This window comes from Podarcis cretensis, assembly GCF_951804945.1.
Source record: "Podarcis cretensis genome assembly, chromosome: 1".
In the NCBI taxonomy this organism is placed as follows: domain Eukaryota; kingdom Metazoa; phylum Chordata; class Lepidosauria; order Squamata; family Lacertidae; genus Podarcis; species Podarcis cretensis.
Window position 1 is genome coordinate 80007425 of NC_137170.1, and position 18165 is coordinate 80025589.

The 18165-nt window shown below is 43.6% G+C and overlaps 1 protein-coding gene across 3 annotated transcripts in view; it reads left to right on the forward strand.

Annotated features, from left to right (window-relative positions):
- HRAS (HRas proto-oncogene, GTPase) overlaps positions 1-18165 on the forward strand; it is a 67511-nt gene that overhangs the window by 41057 nt on the left and 8289 nt on the right. For all 3 annotated transcript variants that reach the window (XM_079971171.1, XM_079971169.1, XM_079971170.1), the window contains exon 2: positions 11142-11296. In XM_079971171.1, the coding sequence (XP_079827297.1) occupies positions 11186-11296 (111 nt within the window). In that variant the 5' untranslated portion in view covers positions 11142-11185. The remainder of the gene's footprint in view (positions 1-11141; positions 11297-18165) is intronic.

Consider the following 18165-nt stretch of genomic DNA (forward strand, 5'->3'; position numbering starts at 1 on the left):
TGCCTCTGCTAATGCTTCATATAGGCAGACATTAGCTGGGTTGCAGTTTGGGAGCATCTTTAGCATATCCAGGTATTTCTCTTTCAGTGTGCTTACCCTGGAAGTTTGTGCTCCAGCTGGCAAGAAAAGAAAAAGTAGCTATGGCTAAGAGATGAACCTCTTATACCATGGGTCGGCAAACTAAGGCCCGTGGGCCAGATCAGGCCCAAGTACCTTCTAAATCTGGCCTGCGGATGGTCCGGGAATCGCTGCGTGGATCGCTAGCACGCACGCTCTTTCCCTCTCCCTCTATCCCCCTCACGTGGCACCGCTGCCGCTCCCCCCCTTCCTCCTGGCTTCTCCCTGCCCTGCTTAGAGGAGGAAGGGGGCTGGGCTTTGTTGGCGCCAGCCCCTCTCTGGAGCCCTTTCGCACGCCGCTCATCGTCCCACAGCCAGCCCCTGCCACTTGCAAGACACAGAAGCTGCGGTTGGCTGAGCGTTCCTCTCAAGCAGCCGCCATTTAAAGCAGCCCCTCTCTGGAGCCCTTTCGCGTGCCACTCATCATCCCTCGTTCTTTTTTTCTGCTTCAAAATATGGTCCGGCCCCCCACAAGGTCTGAGGGACAGTGGACAGGTCCCCTGCTGAAAAAGTTTGAGGACCTCTGCCTTATACCAAGCTTTGCTGTTTTCCAAAAATCTCTCACTAACCCAGGGCACACATATTTTTGTGAGACTGAACTTAAACAGTCGATTTTAATAGGAAAACAAGGTGATAAATACAGTGTTTTTCACCCCATAGGACGCACCAGCCCATAGGACGCACCAAGTTTTTTTGGGGGGAAATAAAGAAAAAAAAATTATTTCCCCCCCAGGCGCTTGTGGGGCCGGCAGCGGGGAGAAGTGCTCTTCTCCCCGCCGCCCGCCTTCAGACCAGGTCCGGGGACAACGGGAAGACGCGCTGCGCCTCCCAGCTGTCCCCGGAGCTTGCAGGGCAGGCAGCGGGGAGAAGCACTCTTCTCCCCGCCGCCCGCCTTCAGATCAGGTACGGGGACAGCGGGAAGACGCGCTGCGCCTCCCCACTGTCCCCGGAGCTTGCGGGGCTGGCGGCGGGTTCTCCCCGCCGTCAGCCTCCAAACCACTTCGGGAGACAGCGGGATGGCGGCGTTCCGCCTCCCTCTGTCCCCCAACCTTGTGGGTGTGGCGCTGGGGCTCTCCTGAAGCCTGGAGAGTGAGAGGGGTCGGTGCCCCATTCGCTCTCCAGGCTTCAGCGAAAGCCTGCATTCGCCCCATAGGACGCACACACATTTCCCCTTCATTTTTGGAGGGGAAAAAGTGCATCCTATAGGGCGAAAAATACGGTACATTTAATTCGTTGGTGGTTCCTTCCCCAATGAATGCACATTGTGTGGTAAAAGAAATAGAATGCTTCCATTGATAGCATTGCATTTTCCTTATTTATTTATTTATTTATTTATAAAGAAACATAATTTCTCCAGGTGTGTTTTGGCTCTGCATTTATCAGAATAGGCAAATGAGGAAGTATTAAATGATTTTTTTCCTTCATCGATATAGGCAGAACTGTAACACTGTCAAATGAGACTATGTGAGGACGGGCTCCTTAGTTTAGTGGTTGCTCTTTTTAAGTTGCTCGTAGTCACATACTCCAGAGGTTTCCGACAAGTGCAGATGGTTCTGGGTGCAACTTGATACTTTCTGCTGCTGCAGATAGGAGAAGTTGTATCCACAGTTTCTGGGTTGCTGGGGAGCTCATCAGAAGGATGGTAACAAAGCTGGTGTATCCTGAATGCAAGAAGGATTGCATGTAAACATTTAGCTAACTGACAGATGAGACTGACCTAAAATGTCATGATTCAAGAAGTGTTCATGTAAGAATGGTGTTTGTGTGTTTCATGTCAGACAATGCCAGCAGTTCTGTTTGTTATGTAGTGAAGTTTCACCCTGGGCCAGCAGGGGGATACTGTATATAGTTTTCACTCAGGTCTGTAGATAGTTTTCACTCAGGTCCACGTCAGTTATTTTAGGCGGGAAACTCTGGGCTGTTGTTGCTACAATGTTGACAGCCGGCTGCCTATAAAAGCAGGCCGGTTGAGCTGTTTGCTGTTCAGTTCTGTCCAGCTTGCAAGTAAAGAGCTGCTCTGGAGAAATCGCTGTGTCGTCTGCTATTTTCGCTCACAACTTAACACTGTTCCTTTGTAGTTTATATTATCTCTTGCTTTTGAGGGGGACTGTGTCATTTCCAAAGGATTCAGACTAGCTTAGCTTGTCAACAGAGTGAGTTGCCACCTAGATTTATCTCTTATCCTGCACAGAAGGCATACATAGACAAACTCCTTAATGCTCCCCAAAGTCTCATTCTGTAGTTGAGAGATGTCAGGGCAAAGGATGGCTTTGCACCTGTGTGATTAGATCCGGCTGAAAGCGCATACTACCTTTCTTACTTTCCTCTGAGAAAGAAAACCCTAGATTGATTCTTGCAAAATTTTGTTTATGTATTTAAATATTTATAGACTGTGCTTTCATATAAAATATTGCAGGATACTAATAAAAAGCAATTGTCTACAGTTTTTTATACCTTTCAGAATATATTTTTAATGACTAAAATATTTCTTCTTTTTTTAAAAAATAAATAAATCACAATAACCTTTGAATAGCTTCCACTTTGGAAGAACACATCTTACTCCTTTCCATGAAGAAGTTGCATGCTAAGTCAAAAAGGCTATATACAGAATGGAACTAAAACATCTGAAAATGAGACTGCGTACACACCATACATTTGAAGTACATTATCTCCCCCCCCCCCAAGAATCTTGGGAATTATAATTTACCCCCAGTGCTACAATTCTCAGCACCAAACAACAAGCTACAGTTCCAAGGATTATTTGGGGGAAATAATGTGCTTTAAAAATACGGTGCACACACAGTCTGAGTTTGCTTTGCAGAGAGAAAGGGTTAATTTGAATGTGTGTTTCTCTTATCGAGCACTGGTCAGTTTTCAGCAGACAATATAGCATCGCTTCATGCTCTCTGACTATCAGGCTTGAATTCTGTTCACTAGTGCAAATCTAGAAGGTGGTGGTTTTGACCATCTCTGTTCCTGAAGTGAAGTTTGAAAGAGGCGGAATGAATGGAGAATGGCCCACCGGATTAGATGGAGTATCTGAAAATGGGCTTCCTAGCAGATATTAGAGCAAGAGTAGCCAATATGTCCTTAGACTACAGTTCCCATCATCCCTGACCGCTGATCCTGTTAGTTGAGGCTGATGTTGTGATCCAACAACATCTGGAGGGCACCACATTGACTATTGCAGTGCCAGAGGGAGTACATTAATATTTGTGCATTAAAAGCCTTAGCAGCTCACTGATTATTAAAACATTTATTACCGTGCATGATGTGAAAGATTGTGGTGGAGCATATAGTGTTGAACTTGAAGGACTGCAGAGACCTAGGTTCAATTCTAAGCCATGAAGTTCACAGGATGACTTTTAGCAAGTGAAGTTGCTATCTTGTGGATTAATCTGCCTTTCAGGGTTTTGAGGATAAAACAGAATAATGCCATGTTTGCAGCCCAGAGTTTCTTGAAGAAAGGGTAGGAACCAGGTCTGACTATTTAAATAATGTGATTTAAGGCACATCAAGTTTCAATATTTCAGTGGGAGAGTTGAACATATGTTTAACTCTTGTTGATATCAGTGGAATTTTAAAGCTGCTTAACTTTGGCTGCATTATGCCTTGGGTGTGTTTTTGAAATTTACTTTGTTACTTCTGCAATCTGCCATGGGATGATGGGTCACAGCAGTGGAGGATGTTTTGAGGCAATTTGGCACAGCTGGCTTACTACATAATAAATGTACCTTTTGTTTCTTATTTTCCACATAGTCTGTCTTGCTTTCTTCAAGGATGAGCTGCAGTTGTGGAGGTATCTTGTTCGTAGTTCAAGCGCTTGGAAAATATTTTGTACATCAAGGCTGCTATTTCTACCTGGAATCTGGTTGCACGAGGGTCACAGGTGCCAGTTTTCTGCACAAGCACACAGTATGACTAATAATGAGGAATGACTCTTTATAATCACCCACTCCTTTTCAGAGTTTTTCTTTTAAAATAACACTTTTTCCTGTGCTTGAGCACATCTGTCAAAATGGACCAGACTGCATTGAAGATCACTCCCTGCAGAAAAACTGGTCTGCCCCCCATCCCCCGCCATGGTCTGAAATCAGTTGGATAGTTGCTGGCTTGTTGGCAACAATCATGAACATTTATGGTGATTATCTCTAGCTAGGAGCCCAGCATAAAGTGGAAGAACCCTGCCTCAGTTTCCCCCATGCATCATGGAAAACTCTGAGGGGGAGGAGTCTCCCATCCTGCTAGATGGGAGAAACAGATTCTGTTCCTCCTCTAAGAGGAGAATTCAAAGGAAGGGGAGGGTTCAGCCTCACTTTGCACCACACTTTAGTGATACTTGGAAACCGTTCAGTTTTTTCCTCATCACTACAGTGGTACCTCGGTTTAAGAACAGCCCTGTTTACGAACTATTCGGTTTATGAACTCCACAAAACCAGAAGTAGTGTCCCGGTTTGCAAATTTTACCAAAGTTTAAGAATGGAAGCCGAACGGTGGAAGGGCACTGGCGGCGGGAGGCCTCATTAGGGAAAGTGTTCCTTGGTTTAAGAACGGACTTCCAGAACAGATTAAGTTTGAAAACCAAGGTACCACTGTACTTAGTATATCTAAAGTATGGTATGAAATGGAAAACTGACCTCTTCTTCTCCCACATTCTTTGTGTTCTTTGAGCAGGAGTGGATCTCCGCCACTGGATATCAGACTTTTGTAATGGAAAATAAACTGTAAGAAGTACTGATTATATGTTGGAATATTATTAGAACATTGTTCTTTCCTCAGTTATATGGCTATTGGATGTTCCGTTGGATGTTCTGTTGGTTATAGTTTCTGATTCTAAAAGCAAATGAGTTGCTTCTAGCTTGTGTATTTCTCCCACCACACGGCCCCCCCTCCCCCTTAGTTCCATAAACTCATCCCCTGTGCCCCCTACCCTACCTTATAAAAAGGCATTATTCAGAAAAGCGCTTTGTACGACCCACTAAGGAAAATAATAACACAATAAAATTCAACAGTAGTAATTAATTGGACATGTAAGTCAAAATTGTATCCAAATTGTTTAGTTTAATTAATTCGACAAAAGTGATGAATTTGATCTAATGATACCAGCTTTTCAAAATCTGATAGTCATTCACACCTCCAGCAGCTTTTGTCGCCCCCTTGCCTCTTAGTGCCCCCACCCGTAACCCCGCTGCTCCCCAGGAAGCTGTACCCCCCACTTTGGGAACCCCTGCTGTACTACATATTTTTCTTGCTGCTCCTTAACTCTTGAGTTGTAGTGCCAGTCCTGTGTGTGTGCCTGCCTGCTTGCAAGGCTCACTTCTGTTCCCTTTGTGACAAGGTGATGATCTGATTGGAATAATTGGAGAGCAGTGGGCTTATCCTCAGCATGGGCATTGTGTTTCCTCCTTCGAAGAGGGAAGCTTAGCACTATAGGGATGCTGTGGCTTCCAAGGAGACAGAAACAAACTGCTTTCCATGCATATTGGGGGGGGGGGGCTTTTGTGCAAGATGGCTGTGTGCACAGCATGGATGAGCATCAAAAGAGAATTCAGGATCCTAAAACCTTCCTCTGTGTGCCACTAATTAGGCCATTAATGTGACCGTTTTCCTCTACATAAAGGAGACGGTTATGGGAGTATAGGCACCGCTGTGCCAGTTGCCTCTAATGCTGATCAGTACTTAATCTGCATGAATGAAATTAATTGCTGACTCACAGCAGAGTTAAAACCAAAGTTTGAAGTGGGTTTCAGGTTGAAACAAAACCTGGTTGCCACTGATGTAACACTCCGTCCGCATAACCACTTCATTGTGGTTAAAATAATCCATGGAATTGGCATGGGGGAATTGAGCCAGGAGTACACGGCAATCTTCCAATCTCCTAACCATGATGAGAACGAGTGATGTTACACCTGCACAAGAGACAGGTTCCCACATATTGAAATCAGAAGTTGTCACATTCTGGAAATAATAGAGAATTAGTGAACTGCAAAATGTTGGCATGTGGGGCTTTGGCGAAGGTTGTTTAGGAGGGTATTTTTGTATGTAGGAAGGGCTCACAACCTTTTTATCTTTCAAACCATGCAAAGAGTAGTCAGCTCATGTTCTTCTCCCCAACCCAAAACTAATTACACCATCCAGTGTTGATACTTACGAACAACAGGCTACACTTGATAAAAAATGTGTTGTAATAGGGATGGGCAAGAACCTTGCATATGTGTATATCCTCTTATATTGGTGGGTGTGCATATGTTTGAAATAAAAACACCACTTGGAAGTTCTAATACAGGTCATTATTTTTAATTTTACAGCTGTGCATGATTTCACATGATTTTTTTCCTCCCCCCCCCCACCAAAAAAAGAGGAAATGGCATGAGGCAGTCTAGAGCAGTGAGAGGGGGCATTACCATGCTGTGGTGGAAAGATGAGGCCAATACGAATTTGTAAAAATATTGATGCCTGGGCTTAAGCCTACCTGAACCATGGTTATCAGTTTCAAGATCAACATCGGTGGGCATGAGAAGCTGCAGCTTACAAGTCCTTAGGAATTGTGTGCTGCATACTGGGATGAAACTATTCTGCAATGTTATTTCACATATCTAAATCCCCCCCTTCCCATTCAGGGAAGCCTATCTTGCCTCCTCTCTCTATTGGACTTCCAATATTGCAAAGGCTTTTCTATTCTTCAGGCCAGATGTACCTTCCGCCTATTCTGAGGTATGGTGTTATTGCTGTATTGCTCTTAGTTTTTCAGCTGGCTGCCTGTTTTTACCATTTCTTTGATTTTGCATGTATTTGCATTTTAATCGTTTTCTTATTAACTACTTTGGTTTCTTTCGACAAGTGGTATATACATATATCGTAAACTGAAATAAAACATTGCCACCACATGTTAGAAGATAGCTGTTCAGAGGTGGTGTGGTAGCTGAGGGCGTGAAATCCACAAACCAGCTCTTTCAAGAGGCTGCCTTGGCCTGCCTATTGCAGTCAGCACTTGCCTTGTGGGAATGGATACAAGCCTGCCTTATGGAGCTGCTGTAAGGATTATGGAGCTAGTGTTTATGAAGCTTTTGGAAAATTTAAAGTGCAATATAAACGTTAAGTATCATAACAGGAGTCAGCTCAGATACTGAGGTGAAGCCCTACTCAAGTGTTAAGCCCCTGGATGAGAGCAGGCACATGTTTACTTTTAAACAATTTTCTGTCCCTTCGGCAAAAAGATTTTGTTAGCAACTGTCAGGAGGTGTGATCCTCTACTCTGTTTAAGATTTGATGGCTCCCTCCACGCCGATTTGCCTTCTCAGTCCATTATATCTGTGCACAGCAGTAGGAGGCAAAGCAGTTGAAGAAGCCTGACCTTGTCCTATAACAATGAACCTGTGTGCAGAGGTAGCATTCCAGAGAAAAGGACCCTGAATAAGTAACAAACTTGTGTTTTGTAGGTAGCAACTTTTGCAGTGGAAACATTCCAGTAGGCCTTGGAAGTTTTCCTGAAGCTGAGAAGGCAAGGGAACCTCTTCTGTTACATCTATCTATCTAAAAGACTTGGTGAAAAATTAAGCTAAGATCAACAACAACAACCATCAAAGTACATAATGGAAAGTCTGTGGGATCTTGATGCCTGTGCTTCTAGGCCAGGGGCCACCTGCACTGGTCATATATTTTTGCTGAGCTTGAACAAAGATGAAAAGAGGACCAGCTCCTCCCTGTGAACAGTTCCAACCAGTGAGAGGAAATGGAAGCAGCCGGGCAACAGGCACACACAGTTTCAGATCATTAGCATTTGACCCTTTTTGTTGGCTTCTGGCAGGCAGAAGCTAGGGATGATGATGGGCTGCTTTTCTTTTTTCAATACTCAGGGTTTTAGGGGTCCCCCCCTCCATCTGCTTAGACATGACTGTTCTTTTTTCCATAGAAGTATTGTGAAGTAGCTAAAGCTTGGGGGTGGAATCCTGCTGATAATGGCAGAGCAAATTTGAAAAACACTTTCTGCTTCTCCCTCCCCCAGATACACAGCAGAGGTTGAGAATAGCCATGCCTAATGCATTTTTGTTTGACTGTCAGCTTCTTCCAGCTGGCATGGGGGGCTCCTCATTACAATGTCTCTCATTCTGAAATGGGGGAGTATCCCGTGGAGAATTAATTAGTTCCGTGTTGCCCGCTCTTCTGTGAGAATTGAGCTGAGGAGAGTAGGCAGAAGGAGCAGGGATGTGGCCCCACTGAAGCCTTGCGTCAGGGATGTGGAGGTTAGGAATAGGAAACTGCCGTATGCTGAGTGAGACCTTTGGTCCATCTAACAGTGTTGTTTACACTGACCGGCAACGGCTCCAGAATTTCTGACTAGGATCTCCCTCATCCTTGCCTGAAGTTGCCAGGAATTAAGACTAGGACCTTCCATATACACAGAAGATGCTGTGCCACTGAGGTGTGGCCCTTTCCCAAATGGACCATAAACAGATGCTGTTGAACTACAGCTCCTGTAAACCTCAGCCAACATGGCTAGTGGCCAGGGATGATGGGAGTTGTGGCCTTCCAGGTATTGCTGCAGCTTGTAAGTTTCCCATCTCTGCTTTAAGCTAACCAGAGAAGCACTGTTGCATCCCCATGACATTTGGAGTTTCTGGTAGGAAATACGAGGGGCTTTTCTCTTTGGAACCCCGGAGAATTTTCATTGAGAATGTTTTGGAAGAGGGGTGCCACCTAATGTGAGCAAGCCCCCTGCTTTATTTATTTAAGACTGGACCTCTTAATTGTTTCTGCTTCTCTGTTGCGTCTGTAGTTTTAGTAAGTTAAATTGATATTTGTACTTTTCCTACATTTTTGTTATCAAGTTACCTAAGCCGCCCTGAGGGCACTCTGGGGCCATATGGCGAGGGTATCAGTATAATAAATGATAAAGGAGAAATGGGATAAAAGGCACTATGCTGCTGTTTTTCAGTACTGCTACTGAGTGCCTGTGTCTGATCTTAATGCCATTAATGGAAACTTGCCATCAAAAGGCATAATGCAGAGTATCAAGAGAAAAATTAAATTGTTTTTTTCTGCCCATGGAAAATGTATGCAATTCCCGTAGCGTTAAAGTAATAGTAATAGTAATTTATTATTTGTACCCCGCCCAACAAAGATTAAAAATGCATTAAAATGTCACACATTAAAAACTTCCCTGAACAGGGCTGCCTTCAGATGTCTTCTAAATGTCAGGTAGTTGTTTATCTCTTTGACATCTGATGGGAGGGCGTTCCACAGGGCGGGCGCCACTACCGAGAAGGCCCTCTGCCTGGTTCCTTGTAGCTTAGCTTCTCGCAGTGAAGGAACCGCCAGAAGGCCCTCGGCGCTGGACCTCAGTATCCGGGCAGAACGATGGGGGTGGAAACGCTCCTTCAGGTATACTGGGCAGAGGGCGTTTAGGGCTTTAAAGGTCAACACCAACACTTTGAATTGTGTTCGGAAACGTATTGCAAATTTAAAGACAATTCCTCTCAAAAATATGACATGAAAAAGAGCTGGAGAAAATGGAAGCTGTTACGAATAAGGACCAGTTCACAGAACATATCTTATCTACATATGAGCAGTCAGAATCATCTCCAGCCACATGCTTGCAATGGACAAGCATATTGTGTGATCATACAGCTGGCACCAGGTCCCTTAATTATGGCAGCACTTATTTCAGTCACTGTGGTTGTAGGAATTGCTGCTAATTCTCTCCATGATTTACTCCCTTTTTACATTGCATTACATTTGCATGAATGGTGGGGGAGGGTCATTGCTGTTATTGATGTTAATTTTTTGTATCTTTATTTTAGATCTTATGATTTATGTGGAAATAGTTCACCTTGGTTGTATATTTTTTGATACTTTGTTTATTGATTTTGACCACTTTTGTTATGCTGTAATTATGTATTTTTTCCTGTTGTAAGCCTCCTTGAGTGTGGTTTGGCCTATGGAAAGGCAGCATACAAATAAAATTATGTCTGTATGCATACAAGAAGTGATCAGGACTTGTAGCAGCAGCATCAAAAAAGTATTTTATGAATCTCCTTCCTTGTTAGTCTCTAGACCATTTAAATAAAAAATAGCTTTAAAAACAATGCAAAAACTGATAACTGAAGATAGGTGTGTGTGTGTTCTGTATTGTTTTTAAACCTAAGGCAGCCATGTTGAAAGCCCTGCTCCAAGTAACTATAGAGCAGGCTTCTAAAAAATTAGAATCTTCAGGGAGAAACTCTTCTGCAGTGACCTTCTGAGAATACAAGGGGTAAGATGGTCTCTCAAATAACTGGGTAATATGTAAATAATGTGAATTGGCCCCCAAAATGTCTATGAAATTGCCTAGCAATGACAGTTAATTTTCAACATTGATAATCATTCTTCATTGTTGAGAGAGAGAATTTCATCATAACGCACGAAAGAGCAAAGCAGGCGTTCTGTGCTGCTAGTAGTAGCCCATTTTTTCGTGTGCGAAGTGTTTATCTAATTTTGTCTTTTTTTTGCATTGGCCATGTGAAGGGCTAAGTTAGTCAAGACAGAGAGGGGTGGGGTTTGAAGCCTGTCCAAACTACACTCTTCATCATCTGCACTGTTCTGACAATGTATTTTAAAGCAAACTACTAAGCATTGATTTAACTGGGCCTGAATAATGAATATCCATTTCTTGCTTCGTGCCCGTGCTTCGCTTTGCCTGCTCATTGTTTACATAATTCCTTAAAAGGGCTCTAATAAGAGGGCTTTAATCCCCTTCAGGGCTTCTGGGTGGATGCTGAGGGCTGTCCGCATTCCTGTAATGGCAGCAATCTGCAACTAGCTGGGTCTTGTATCAGCAGAAGAATAGACCGTTGACCTTGACTACCAGGTGCCTTTGCTGTAGCTGCTTTTGCTTTGCTCCAGAGGCTCTTGCGTCGTCATGCTGTGATGCTGTTAACTGTGCCATGGTGTCAAGTAGCATTAATGGCAAATAGTTGTGTTAAGGGTGGGGCTGAGGAGTTCATCCGCTATTCATGTGGTTTATATCCAATTCTCTTCTCTTTCAGGCCGCTGTGTTTTGAGGGAACCCTGAACCGGGGTTGACCAGAAGATGACCGAGTACAAGCTGGTGGTAGTTGGGGCTGGAGGCGTAGGGAAAAGTGCTTTGACCATTCAGCTTATCCAGAACCATTTTGTTGATGAGTATGATCCCACGATAGAGGTAAGCAACCTGCTCGTGTTCAAAACTAACCCATAGACATTTATTTTTAATCTCCCTCTCCCTTTAGCCTTGGTTGTCGTTGCATCCATCATGGGCTCCTACAAAAGCGGTCAAATACAAAGCTTAACCCAACTTCAGAAGCAATTTATAGAAGAAAAGCAAAAGCTCTCTTTCCTTGCACAGTGGCAGGCCCTCAATGGAATAATAAGCACAGTAGGAGAGATGCTGTGGAGGAGACACAAAGTCAATTTGAAATCAATCCTACTTGAAAGAGAATGGCTGGTAAAAAAAATATTTACAAGCCACCATGAGCTCCACCACTTTTTGAGCTTGTAGCGACCTTAATTATTGCCATGCTTTCTCCTTGTGGATAAGGCACTAGCCAGAGAGTTTGCCAACCTGAGTCACCTCTGGTGCAAGTTTTGTATGTTAATCTACACATTCAATAAATTCACAAGACAGTCATTCTGAAACAGTACAACTCCAGGTTGCCAGTGGGAGATTGCAAGAGTTTTTTAATGGTCTCCATGGGAAAAATCTCTGCATGTGAGAAATCAGAGAGGGGTGTGTGTGTGTGTGTGTTTGCAGTGGCGGGTATTGTGATTGTCCCTTTCACCTGCAGCCATTGCTCTTGGCATGCTGTTCATAAAACACATATGGTTGGTTGACTGACCAAACCCAAAGAGTGCTCATCCTGGAAAAAAGTGACAAGTGGGGTTCTGCCTCAGGGTACTATCCTGGGCCTGGTGTTGTTCAATGTCTTTATAAACGACTTGGATGAAGTTATAATTGAGGGGATGCTCAATCAGATTTGCAGATGATGCCAAACTGGGAGGGGTAGCCAATGCCACAAAAGACAGAATTGGGATTCAAGATGACCTGAACAGATTAGAGAAGCTATACCGATGGCTTCAAGTTGTAAGAAAGGAGATTCCAACTAAACATCAGGAAGAACTTTCCGATGGCAAGAGCTATTCAACAGTGGAACAGCATCCCACGAGAGATGGTGGGCTCTCCTTCCTTGGAGGTTTTGAAGCAGAGGTTGGATGGCAATCTGTCATGGATGCCTTAGTTGAGATTCTTGCATTGCAGGCGGTTGGACTCAGAGTCCCTTCCAATTCTACGGTTCTATGAGATACATACCCACACCTACTTAGGTGGAATATACAGTGGTGTAGCATGGGGGGTGCAGGGGGGGCCGGCCGCACCGGGCGCAACATCTGGGGGTTACGGAAATCCACGGGTTAGGGGGCGCAAATCCATGCGTTAGGGGGCGCAAATTACTTGCCTTGCCCCGGGTGCTGATAATCCACGCTACGCCACTGGGAATATAAATAGCTTAAATAAATACATTTTAATATACACACCCACTCACACCTCCAAACTCTACACACACACACACACACATGTACATGTGTATGCCACATACATGTGTGCACACCTGCATATAACCTTTGGGCTTCCTTCAGCAATCTCATGTGGCGTCTGTCCCTGATTTTCCTTGCAAAGAGAGAAGTTGAAAGATTGCTTTTGCATCACCCTGCTACAGAATGTTTCCCTCCATAGCCTTGAGGGGCTAAAGTGTTATATAACCCAGAGACTCTTTTTCTCCTCCCCCCCCCATAGGTTGTCTGGGGAAGAACCATTGGGGGTACAATAAAATGGGAACAAAGAGAGCTGGGAGTTGGAGTTCTTATAAATAAATTCTGCTAATGCAAAATTAAGTGAGAATTGGTGACTTGTTTGAGGCCTCTTGCATTCATTCACATTTGCTAAGGTCATTCCACCAGCATTTAAGGATTCCAAAGGTGCTTAACCAGGCATAAGCAGACTCCAGCCCTCCAGATGTTTGGGACTACAACTCCCATCATCCCTAGCTAGCAGGACCAATGGTCAGGGATGATAATGGGAATTGTAGTCCCAAACATCTGGAGGGCCGGAGTTTGCCTATGCCTGTGCTTAACTTTCAAAGCTAAGCAGATGAGAACAAATAGAGTGAGTTTTCTGTTGTATCGGCTTGGAGTTAGCAATAAGCCCAGACAACTTCCTTCCCATATACGCAATTAGATTTATTTTGTCTGTTAGGTTTTTCGGTTTTTCTCTTCATTTCCCAGACCTTAAATATGGTCCTCAAAACCTGAGACCTCATCAGCATTTTTAAGGTTCTAATTGTTCATTTAATGAGGTGTTGCTATCAATAGTGTAAAGCAGCACATTTTCAGAATTTGTACTTACAGAACTGATTTATATAGACCATCTCAGAGATGATCTCATCAGCAGACTTTCCATTCTTTACAACCTTTGGTCCTTTTGTTGTTGGGGTGGGGGGATGTATTTTTTTCTTCAGATTTCTGAACTTGGAACTTTCTTTAGCTGTCAGAGCATTATTAAAGTTTGCTTTTTGACTAAGAGAAACATTAAAATACTTTTCTTTTTGGTAGGGAGTTGGTTTTGCTTCCTCTGTGTCTCCCAGTTTAGCTTTCTCTTCTCTTATTTTGCTTTTATTTACTACTTGCAGTTCTTCCACTGCAATTAAAACGTGCTGAGTAAAGCTTCTTCATATAACCCCAACCACTGCCTAGCATCAGGCATTTTGATTAGGGGAAGGAGGGAGGGAATGGGGTGGGCACTGTGACACAGTCGCTGACTATGTTGCTTTAAGTTCCGGTGTCACAGCAGCGTTGGGAAACTGGATCCAGCTGGTGGGCTGAACCTTTATCTCCCCTGGGTGCCAAGTTTAACATCAGGTGACATGTTTTTGCGTGTGTGGGTTAGCAGCTGATTGTCTGGGCTTGCAAAGCACCTCCCTTGGAGCTGTGCAGGCCCCAACTGCCAGTTGATTGGCCATGCTTGCAAGCGCTCCTTTGGCCCAGTTGTGTCTTTACTTCTCCCACCCAAGTGTAGGGCAGGTGGTTGTGGTTTGACCAAAGCAGCCTCATGGCCCAAATTGGGGAGGCCTGGTGGTCTCAGAGTATAACATCTGGTGTAAGGCATGGGGGTGTGACTTGGCCAAAACTACCTTGTGGGCCTGATTACTTTTGCAGATCGGAGCTTCCCTCAGGGATCTTCTCTTCCTTATGAGCTCCTTGACTAGCGTGAGCTGATGTTCCCTTTTGGTTTGTTTTTAAAACATCTGTGCTCTTGCTGCGCTTCCAAGCAGTCTAATCAGTCGCAGGATTCCTTTTTTTTTTATAATAATTTTTATTCGTTTTTCAAACAGATAACAAAAGTACCACAAAACAACATAATTTCCAACTGATCGTTTCATACCCTTCTTTCTTTTGACTTCCCCATACCTCCCCATCCCTGCATTCTTGTTTAGTGATTCTTTAGCAACCCTTAGGTCCATTATCTTAATTCCCTTTCATAAAAGTTCCTTTAGTTTTTTTTTATTACTGCTGCAATTTCTTTACCTCTTACCCCCTGACATCTTAACATTCGTCAATTTTACAATTGTTCTTGAGATATATTTTAAATTTCTTCCAGTCCTCTTCCACTGTCTCTTTCCCCTGGTCACGGATTCTGCCCGTCATCTCGGCCAGTCCCATAAAGTCAATCACCTTTGTTTGCCATTCTTCCAGAGTAGGTAGTTCTTGCGTCCTAATCAGTCGCAGGATTCCAAGGCAGGATTCTCCTACCATGCTGAATCCCAGTTAGTCTTTTAACTGCAAAAATGGTGGCTGAGAAGAACTGAGCTGGCTGAGAAGACAATCCAAATGGATCTGGCTAATAATGACAAAATGGACAAACTGGATACGTGTGCATGTTTACTAAAAAACAAGTCCCTTTTTGTAAATTGATACATACTCCCAGGTAACTGCATAGGATTGCAGCCTTACTCAGTTATTTTTGGAATTAAAAAGTGCAGTGCTAAGGATCTGTATATGCATTGGTTCTGTTTTCCTTGTGAGAAGTTGATGTACATGCAAACATGCAATTATTATGCAATTACATTATGATGTGAATTATGCAATTAAATTATGATGTAAATGCAAACATCTTCTACGGAAACAATTAACAGGATAAGACTATCATGTAATTAGTGATCTAGTAATATGGAATATGTCTGCAAATGATTGTCTTGTGCATTGTAGAATTGAATATTTCAGGTGCAGCTGCAGAATCCTGAGAACCTTTACTTAATTAAAAAAAGACCACATTTCTAGCCTTTTGGTTGTGAAGAATGCTTTGAAAACATGCTCATTTAGCCTGCTTACAGATTAAGGGCTGGTTGTGCAATGACTGGGAGCTAAATGTGTAAACTGTTTTATGTGGTGTGTGTAATCTGTGTTAGAAAAAGTTTCACATGAACACATCATTAGGTACTAAACCAGTTGACAGATGAATGTGCAGGTGGGAACTTGCCCTTAGAAGCCAGAAAGGGTCTGTGAAGGTTTCTATACTGTGATCTAATTTAATATCCTTTATTTTGATTGTGGGGATTGGGGTATTCTTTTGGAGAGGTTTCCTCCCCTCCCTCAAAAGTAGATGTACCAACGGACTGAGCCACACTGAAGCAAGCTGCATCTGTATACAAAGATGAGAACACAGTGCTGGAGCAACCAAAGAGACCATTTCCATTACGCTTCTGAAAAGCCATTGGGGAGGCAGCTGATACATTATTGATGGGGTTATATAAATGCCTCTCTCTCTCTCCCCCTCTCTCTCATGAAAGAGTGAGATGCCAGTCACCTTGAAAGCAGCTGGCACCAAGCCAAGCAATCACTCAATGTTCTTGGGCTTTTCAGTTATTGTTCTGTCTCCCAAGGTCCCCCTTGGAGAGTTAGTTACTAGGATGGTCACAGTGAAGCATATCTTAGACTTGCATTGGTAGTAGTCTGGGCAGTTTCTGAATATTTAAAGAGTGGACTGTGGGATTCAGCAGCTGATTATATATATATCCCTTTGTTTGTGTCAGAACAGTAACACTCTACTGAATTAATACTCCTGCTTCTGGTTTCCAAAGGAATTTGGAGGCCCCTTCTTAATGTTTGGCTCTTTTTGGAGGTCAAGCCGTTCACTTCCTTGCCCCTTGGTTTTCCTCCAGGAGCAAGGGGCAGCTATGCACAGTGTACACTATTCAGATAGTTCTGGGGTAGCGAGGCATATGGTGGAAGTGTACATGTGCCTTATTCCCGGTGTTGCCTTCTTCCCTCAGTTCTAGCAAGCACAGTTTCACTTTTCAGGTTGCTAGGCAGAAAGTTGAAAACCAGAACCTCCAAGGTAGTGTACTAAAGGAGGAAAAGGAGATTGCATAGAAGCTGAATGAATTTATTTGCCTCTGACTTCACTGTGGAAGATAAGGGCGGATGAACTGTGCGTGAACTCACTTTTTCAGGGAGTCCATAGCCCTTCAAAAGTTGTCATCACAGAAGTACCTGGCAAATTACTATATCCCATTTAGAAGTCTTTCTCAGAACAGCTGATGCCACAAATGAGTTGGGATTGTTAAAACTGTTGGGGATTTTAGGGATAATTCTCTCCGAATTTGAGAGAAAATGGGTTCTTGGCCTTTGGGAATGGAAGGAAGCCTTTCCAGTCAGTGTATTTTATAGCCATGCAGAATGGAATGCTAGAATAGACCTATTGGGTGTTCTCATAGGTGTGACTTAGTCATGATGTGCTGTATTGTGGATATAGGCACACAGAAAATGCTTATGCTGCACATGAACTCCATTCAGTGCTTGCCCACGGTATATTTACTCACTGGCCTCTATGTGGTGTGACCACAGGAGATGATTGTGACTCTCCCTTGAGCAAAGCTGCTTTTAGAAGGATTAGTATACACTAAATACAGCTAAGAAAATAGGTGTGTTAAGGCTGAGCAGCTCTGGTGTCAAAGGCATACCTTGTCTGTCCTGAGGCAGCCCTGTCAGTTCCAAGAACACGGCCTTGGCTGTATTAGTTGCTACTCTGGCACCAGAGGTGTCACCTCTTCAAATGTTCCTCTTTCCATTTTAAGAGACTGGCTTTAACCAGCAGGGTAATTGAATCGAAATCCACTCAGACTGAGACGGCTTCCTGACCTGTTAACACCCTCCTGCTCTTTAAATTAAAGTGTAAGAATTGCTTTTTGCTAGATAAAAAGTCCATACCCCACTCCTGCCACCAGGAAGTTTAAAGCCAGGCCCACCAACAACCTTAGACCTGTGAGATGGTTCCTTTGGAGGAAAAGAACATAATGGCTATAGTATTATGTTCAATAAAGTCCTCCCTTTCTGCTAATTTCCCCTTTCTTACTGTGTGATTCTCTTTATTTTTGAAGGTACTGATGCTGGCAGGCTAACAGAATATGTCCTGCATTCCCTGGGACATTTGAGCATCCTCTTAAACAGCAATTCATGAATTGAATTTTAAGTGGAAACAGAGCTCCTGTCCCAAAACAGGATGGCTAGTGCTGCACAGAAGTGTCCATATGCAGAAGGGCTTGACGTGGTCATTAGGCAGACTCAGCATGGACTTAACAATGGATAGATTTGATGGCACAGGAGTGAGATCAGATTCAAGAAGGGAGAGACTTTGATAAGAAATGAGTCTTGTGTAGGAACCTGGAGGAGGAGGTGGCAGTGGCAAGATAAAGAGAAAGCTAAAATGATCTAAATTCACCCCTCTTTAAAATTCCTATTCACTAGATTTGGGTGAGTCCAGCAGTTGAGCAACATCTCAGTTGTGTTTTTCAGATGAGTGCCTTCTAATTTAATTGGCTGCATCAGTAGCTAGGGAAAGTAAGCTAGGATATACATTCATGAGCAAGGGAGGACCCCAGCTGAGATGATGTCTCAGCCCAGTGATGAAAATATCAAGTCAAGGTAACAAGCAAGTTAAGCAGCTGGGGTGGGGGGTCGGGCTGGCAGCAGAGCAAGGAGACC